The sequence below is a fragment of the Mustelus asterias genome, chromosome 5 (genome assembly GCF_964213995.1).
Source record: "Mustelus asterias chromosome 5, sMusAst1.hap1.1, whole genome shotgun sequence".
Lineage (NCBI taxonomy): Eukaryota > Metazoa > Chordata > Chondrichthyes > Carcharhiniformes > Triakidae > Mustelus > Mustelus asterias.
In genome coordinates this window covers 26,397,861-26,405,811 of record NC_135805.1, presented here as the reverse complement: position 1 = coordinate 26,405,811, position 7,951 = coordinate 26,397,861, and the positions used below count along the sequence as shown (strand labels likewise).

General features: G+C 46.9%; 1 protein-coding gene across 1 annotated transcript in view; it reads right to left on the bottom strand.

Moving 5' to 3' along the window:
- Window positions 1-248: 248 nt before the first annotated feature.
- Window positions 249-7,951, bottom strand: part of LOC144494071 (myelin and lymphocyte protein-like) — a 30,936-nt gene continuing 23,233 nt past the window's right edge. The window contains exons 3-4 of the mRNA XM_078213648.1: window positions 4,543-4,668; window positions 249-2,804 (exon numbers count right to left, since the gene is read on the bottom strand). Of these exons, the coding sequence (XP_078069774.1) occupies window positions 2,727-2,804; window positions 4,543-4,668 (204 nt within the window). The 3' untranslated portion in view covers window positions 249-2,726. The remainder of the gene's footprint in view (window positions 2,805-4,542; window positions 4,669-7,951) is intronic.

Sequence of the window (7,951 nt, the reverse complement as noted above, 5' to 3'; positions counted from 1 at the left end):
CCCTACCCTTCTGGGGACCATATCCCTCTTCCCATCCTATTCATATATTTGCCCAGATGCCCCTTAAAAGTCACTATCGTATCTGCTTCCACTGCCTCCCCCGGCAATGAGTTCCAGGCACCCACCACCCTCTGTGTAAAAAACTTGCCTTGTACATCTCCTTTAAACCTTGCCCCTCGCACCTTAAACCTATGCCCCCTCATAATTGACTCTTCCACCCTGTGAATTAAAGAAAGCCACAAGGTTTTGCAATACTTTATTATATCTTAATGATTTTGATTTTGTGGATGAGTCACGTTAAGATTCAAAACGTGCATTTGTTATACTATCAATGCTTTATCTAACAGGACAGGTCGATAAGGTGGTTAAGCAGGAATCTGAAAGAGTTAATAATCACACAAGTTTAAAAATTACTTAAGCTGCTATGAGAGAAAGCATAAGTGTGTATTAAAGCTGACCCAGATAAGCATCAAGGTATAATTACAAGGGAGAAAACCATAGAATATAAATTCATTTATCTATCAAAGGCCCTTAGTCTGGAAGGAGTCATTAAATCAGACATCTTGGCATGGGAGAGGTGATTGAGATCCACAAACCCAGACACAAGTTGGGATGTCAAGGATAACTTGTAACACTAATAATGAATTAGGTCAACTAACATGATTAAGTCTTCACGCTGATTGGATATTATAATTAAGCAAGCGCATGGTGGTAGCAATTGGTGTTTAACATTTGTATCTTATGCATGTTGTAACCTTACTCAATAGTTGTGGGTGGGTAGAGATAACACCGATACCTTGATTGGTATATGATAATTACTTGTAATCAAATTTAAAACTAAATCTGCTTGTGTATTCCTGAATTCTGCACTCTGGCTGTTCACCAGCTGACTCTCCAAAGTCCCATAGCTCGAGCTCGAATAAACCACTATTCTGAAACATTCCGTGACTTTGTCTGGCTGCTTGAAGGGAACAAAGTTGTAAATAAATTAACAAGCTGAACATCAAAGAAAGCCCCACAACAGAATCCTTTCACTCATTAGCCAAGTCAGAGAATATGAGAGCAGGGAGGTCATGTTGGAACTGTATAAAATATTAGTTAGGCCACAACCTGAGTACTGTGTGCAGTTCTAGTCACCTCATTAACGAAAGGATGTAACTGTGTTAGAGAGGCTACAAAGGAGATTTACAAGGATGTTGCGAGGACTTGAAAATTGCAGCAATGGGGAAAGATTGGATGGGCTGGGATTGTCCAGATCAAGGGAGGCTGTGGGGAAATTTGATTGAGATGTACAAAATTGTGAGGGACCTGCTTGGGAAGGGACTTTAGCAGAGAAATCAGTGACTAGGGGGCATAGATTGGTAGAAGGGTAATGTCACTACAGTCCCAGATGACGATAGGCTACTCTTGCTTTGAGGGGGCGAGCTGACTGGTGGTGATTTAACCTGAGGATCACCACACCTCAGGCGAGGGGCAAGGTTGAGAAGGCGGGGCCCTTCATGAATAACCTCAGCCGGTACGGGAATTGAACCCATGCTGTTGGCATCGCTCTGCATCACTAACCAGCCATCCAGCCAACTGAGCTAAACCCACCCCCACATTTGTAGAAAGGTTAAGGGAGAGATGAGGAAAGGTATTTTCCACCCAGAGGGTTGTGCGGATCTGGAACCCACTGCCTGAAAGGGTGGCAGAGGCAAAAATCCTCAACTCATTTAAAAGGTGCCCAGGTATGAATCTCAAGTGCTGTAACCTGCAGCGTTGTGGACCAAATGCTGGAAAGTGGGGATTAGGCAGGTGGCTCATTTTACAACCAGCACAGACACGATGGGCCAAGTGGCCTCCTTCTGTGCCACATCCCTTCCATGAGTCTATGATTAATCTTTCATTGGGGATTCTCAAAGCAAGAAACCCATCCACAAAGAAAGTCTTAAAAACTTGCAGAGCCTCTGAATCTTTCTACAGTTTGAGTAAGGAGTGCGGTATAAGCTATCCATGATATATGGGACATAAGAACAATTTAGGGGCGGCACGGTGCCACAGTGGTTAGCACTGCTGCCTCACAGTGCCAGGGGCCCGGGTTCAATTCCAGCCTCAGGTCACTGTCGGTATGGAGTTTACACGTTCTCCCCGTGTCTGCGTGGGTTTCCACCGGGTGCTCCGGTTTCCTCCCACACTCCAAAGATGTGACGTGCAGATTAGGTGGATTGGCCATGCTAAATTCCCCTTTGTGTCAGGGGGATTAGCAGGGTAACCATGGTGGGGTTAGGGGAATAGGGCCTGGGTGGGATTGTGGTCGGTGCAGACTCGATGGGCCGAATGGGCTCCTTCTGCACTGTCGGGATTCTTTGATTCAATGAAAAGCAAGACTATTAAATTCCTCCATCCGTCATTAAGACCATGGATGATCTGTACCTGCATCTTAAATCCATTAACCTGGCTCGGTTCCATAGTCTTTAATACCCTTACCAAATGGAAATCTGACCATCCGAACTTTGAAATTGACGTATCTGGAGTTGCAGATTTCCAATATCCTTTGGAACATTTAGTATTCCCAACTTTTAAATATTAAATACATTTCACATCCATTCTGTACTTTCCTGGTTATATGTAAATGCCGTAATTACTGTTACAAACGCGAATGAGGTACAACAATATTAAGGAAAGAGCAATCAGCAGGTTTGGGAAGGGGTAAAAATCCTCTGGTAAGTTGTTGATCATCTTGAAGTTCATGAGGCGGACTTCCATCTCAATATTGACAGTATTCCGTGTATCGTATAAAGTAAAGTGGCCACGAAGGCAAACACCTGGAACAGGAAGAGATAAATCTGAATGATAGGAAGATGGTACCTTCATAAAACAGAACAGGAATTTATTTATTAATCACAAGTAGGCTTACATTAACACTGCAATGAAGTTACTGTGAAAGTCCCCCAGTCACCACAGGTGAATCTACCTGTAGTAGATCCATCTGTCCAAGGCAGTATTGGCAGGAGTGGCCACTACACAGTCCTTGTGCAGTTGAGGGTCCCATCTTCGTGCTGAAGACATACTCCATTTTTCTAAATGGGATATATTCATCGGCACGGTGGCACAGTGGTTAGCACTGCTGCCTCAACACCAGGGATCCAGGTCCAATTCGGGCTTCCGGTGACTGTATGGAGTTTGCACATTCTCCCCGTGTCTGCGTGGGTTTCCTCCGGGTGCTCCGGTTTCCTCCCACAGTCCAAAGATGTGCAGGTTAGGTTAATTGGCCATGCTAAATTGTCCCTTAGTGTCAGGAGGGTTAGCAGGGTAAATACATGGAGCTACAGGGATAGCACTTAGGTGGGATTGTGGTCAGTACAGGTCCAATGGGCCGAATGGCCTCCTTCTGCACTGTAGGGATTCTATGATTCTAAAACAGCTTTTTCTTTAATTCATTTATGGGACATGGGTGTCGCTGGCCAGCATTTATTGCCCATCCCTAGTTTCCCTTCAGCAAACAACTCAGGGTCACTGAATAGCCCGGGGCCACCGCAGTGCTGCCCCTCCAGCACCCCCTCCCCCCTGCCACGGCCCAATCGAGGCCCCCACAACAATTCCTGGGCCAGCCCTGACCCCCCCCCCAGCTACGAAGTGCCCCGATGTCCAGCCCACCCCTCCCCCCCAGCAGTGGCGATCCCCCCCACCCCCCACTCCCTCACCCCAGCTGACCCCACCCCCCACCGGAAGGCCGCCCCCCCCCCCCCTCCCCACCAGCAGACAACCACCACACCCCACCCCCCAGCCCGCCCCGATCGCTGGCCATACTCTCATCCCAGACCAATCCCAATGCAGAGTTGCAGCGGCGAACCCCTAACCCCACCAATTGCCCCTTAGGCCCAGCCCACAATAGGCCCCGCCCCCATGGCACTGCCCGATGCCCGGTGGGCAGTGCCAAGATGTCGCCTGGGCACTTTGCCCCTTGGGCAGTGGCAGGAGGCACAGGCTGGCACTGTGAGGGCGCTCATGCCCAGGAGGCACCAGCCCCTGCTGCCCAAACCCCTGAGGGGCCCCGGTTGCCGCCCCCCCCCTCCTCCTCCGGTGTCTCCCGCTCGTTCCCCTCACCTGGGGAACTACTCTAAATCCCGCCAGAATGAAGTACTCCTGGCGGGTTGGGAGATTCAATTCAAAATCATCGAGCCCAGCACAGAACTTGCCGGGCCCGATAATCGCATTTAAAATTCATTTAAAATATATGTAAAACATATTCAAATGACTCACCTCACTTCCCACCGGACATCTGCGCTTTCCCGGCGGCGCCATTTTCTTCCAGTTGGGAGGTGCACGCGGATCATAAAAGCTCATGGGGAACCCGCAAAATGGCCGACATGCGCATCGCCCGACCCAACCCACCAGAAACATTGCGGGCCACGATGGGAGAATCGGACCCGCGGTTATTGTTTTACACTTGGTTAACACTGATATTTATTTAACATGAGGAGGCTTCCTTTCTTCACTTGTTAAACATAGTACTGAGAAAGTACTGGGGGAGAGTATTTCAACAGATGCTTAGTGACTTACTGTGGCGGCAATGTTGATTCTGAAATTTTTTTGATTGCTGCCTCTTAAAATGTGCCTTGTGTCACTCGCCTCCAGAACCGCAATACTTAAATAAAACACCGCTGCAATGAAATGGTAAAACACATCCTGAAAGAGAAGAGGAAACGAGGAATGACAAGCTAATTCTCACAATCATTTACAATGAAATTGAACATATGGCCACTTAGCCCCCCTCCCCAACCTGCTCCGTCACTCAATACAGGAAGCAAAGAGTTGGCATAAATGGGTCTTTTTCCGATTGGCAGGCAGTGACTAGTGGAGTTCCACAGGGATCTGTGCTAGGACCACCACTGATCACATTATATGAAGCTAAAGGTATACAATATAAAGGTAAGGAAGTATTGTTGCAACTATACAAGGCATTGGTGAGGCCGCAGCTGGAGTATTGTGAACAGTTTTGGTCCCCTTATTTGAGGGAAGATGTAGTGGATTGGAGGCAGTTCAGAGGAGGTTCACTAGATTGATTCCAGAGATGAGGGGTTTGTCGTATGAAGAGAGATTGAACAGTTTAGGCCTATATTCTCTGGAATTTAGAAGAATATGGGGAGATTAAATTGAGGTATACAAGATGATAAAAGATATGGATAAAGTAGACGTGGAGCGGATGCTTCCTCTTGTGGGACATTCTAGGCTGGGAGGTCATAGTCTTACGATAAGGGGCAGCAAATTTAAAACAGAGTTAAGGAGAAACTACTTCTCCCAAAGGGTTGTGAATCTGTGGAATTCGCTACCCCAAAGTGCGGTGGATGCTGGGACAGTGAGTAAATTTAAGGAGGAGTTAGACAGATTTTTAATTGGTCATGCGTTGAAGGGTTATGGGGAGAAGGCAGCAAAATGGGGATGAGGAACATATCAGCCATGATCGAATGGCGGAGCAGACTCGATGGGCCGAATGGCCTTATTCTGCTCTTATATCTTATGAACTTATAATGATTTGGAAGAGGGAACTGAATGTATTATCTCCAAATTTGCAGATGAGGTGGAAGGGTGAGCTGTGAGGAAGAAGCAGAGATACTTCAGCACGATTTGGACAGGCTGAGTGTGTGGGCATCTGCGTGGCAGATGCAGAATAGTGTGGATCATTGTGAGATTATCCACTTTGGTAGCAATAACATGAAGACAGATTATTACTTGAATAGGTGTAAATTGAAAGAGGTGGATACTCAGCAAGACCTTGATGTCCTCATGCATCTGTCATTGAAAGTAAGTGCGCAGGTACAGCGGACATTAAAGAAGGTAAATGGTATGTTGGCCTTCATAGCGAAAGGATTTGAATATAGGAATAGGGATGTTTTGCTGCAATTGTATAGGGCTTTGGTGAAGCCACACCTGGAGTATTGTGTGCAGTTTTGGTGTCCTTATTTGAGGAAGGATGCCCTTGCTATAAAGGAAAAGCAGCAAAGGTTTACCAGACTGATTCCTGGGATGGCAGGTCTGTCATATGAGGAGAGATCAAGTTAGTTAAGATTATATTCACTGGAGTTTAGAAGAGTGAAAGGGGATCTCATAGAAACTTATAAAATTCTAACAGAGTTAGACAGGGTAGATTCAGAAAGAATGTTTCCAATAGTTGGGGGAGTCCAGAACTAGGGGTCATAGTTTCAGGATAAGGGGTAAACTTTTTAGGACTGAGGTGAGGAGAAATTTCTTCACCCAGAGGGTGGTGAATGTGTGGAATTCACTACCACAGAAAGTAGTTGAGGCTAAAACATTGTCTGGGGCTAAAGGGATCAAGGATATTGGGTGGGGGGAAGGGGGGATCAGGATATTGAATTTGATGATCAGCCATGATCAAAATGAATGGCGGGGCAGGCTGGAATGGTCTACTCCTCTTCTAGTTTCTATGTTTCGATATAAGATCATGACTGGCCTGATAGTAACCTCCTCCTAACCTACTCCAATAAACTTTCATCACCTATATGAAAAATGCAGAGCCCACTGAAAAAAGCCAACAAGGTTCCACAGGGGACACTGAGCTAGGCTGGTAAATGTTAGTTATGCTTCGCATTGTGGAAGCTCCATTTGGTTTTGTAAGAGGGAGGTCGTGCCTTACAAATTTGGTGGAGTTTTTTGAGGAAGTGACAAAAACGGTTGATGAAGGAAGGGCCGTGGATGTCGTCTCTATGGATTTCAGTAAGACATTTGACAAAGTCCCACATGGCAGGTTGGTTAAGAAGGTTAAGGCTCATGGGATACAAGGAGAAGTGGCTAGATGGGTGGAGAACTGGCTTGGCCATAGGAGACAGAGGGTAGTGGTCGAAGGGTCTTTTTCCGGCTGGAGGTCTGTGACCAGTGGTGTTCCGCAGGGCTCTGTACTGGGACCTCTGCTATTTGTGATATATATAAATGATTTGGAAGAAGGTGTAACTGGTGTAATCAGCAAGTTTGCGGATGACACGAAGATGGCTGGACTTGCGGAGAGCGAAGAGCATTGTCGGGCAATACAGCAGGATATAGATAGGCTGGAAAATTGGGCGGAGAGGTGGCAGATGGAGTTTAATCCGGATAAATGCGAAGTGATGCATTTTGGAAGAAATAATGTAGGGAGGAGTTATACAATAAATGGCAGAGTCATCAGGAGTATAGAAACACAGAGGGACCTAGGTGTGCAAGTCCACAAATCCTTGAAGGTGGCAACACAGGTGGAGAAGGTGGTGAAGAAGGCATATGGTATGCTTGCCTTTATAGGACGGGGTATAGAGTATAAAAGCTGGAGTCTGATGATGCAGCTGTATAGAACACTGGTTAGGCCACATTTGGAGTACTGCGTCCAGTTCTGGTCGCCGCACTACCAGAAGGACGTGGAGGCGTTAGAGAGAGTGCAGAGAAGGTTTACCAGGATGTTGCCTGGTATGGAGGGTCTTAGCTATGAGGAGAGATTGGGTAGACTGGGGTTGTTCTCCTTGGAAAGACAGAGAATGAGGGGAGATCTAATAGAGGTGTACAAGATTATGAAGGGTATAGATAGGGTGAACAGTGGGAAGCTTTTTCCCAGGTCGGAGGTGACGATCACGAGGGGTCACGGGCTCAAGGTGAGAGGGGCGAAGTATAACTCAGATATCAGAGGGACGTTTTTTACACAGAGGGTGGTGGGGGCCTGGAATGCGCTGCCAAGTAGGGTGGTGGAGGCAGGCACGCTGACATCGTTTAAGACTTACCTGGATAGTCACATGAGCAGCCTGGGAATGGAGGGATACAAACGATTGGTCTAGTTGGACCAAGGAGCGGCACAGGCTTGGAGGGCCGAAGGGCCTGTTTCCTGTGCTGTACTGTTCTTTGTTCTTTGTTCTTTGCCCTGAGACACATATTTGGGGAAAAAAAGAACCAAAGACCCACTAACTCTAACTGATCAATTCCATACATGAATATC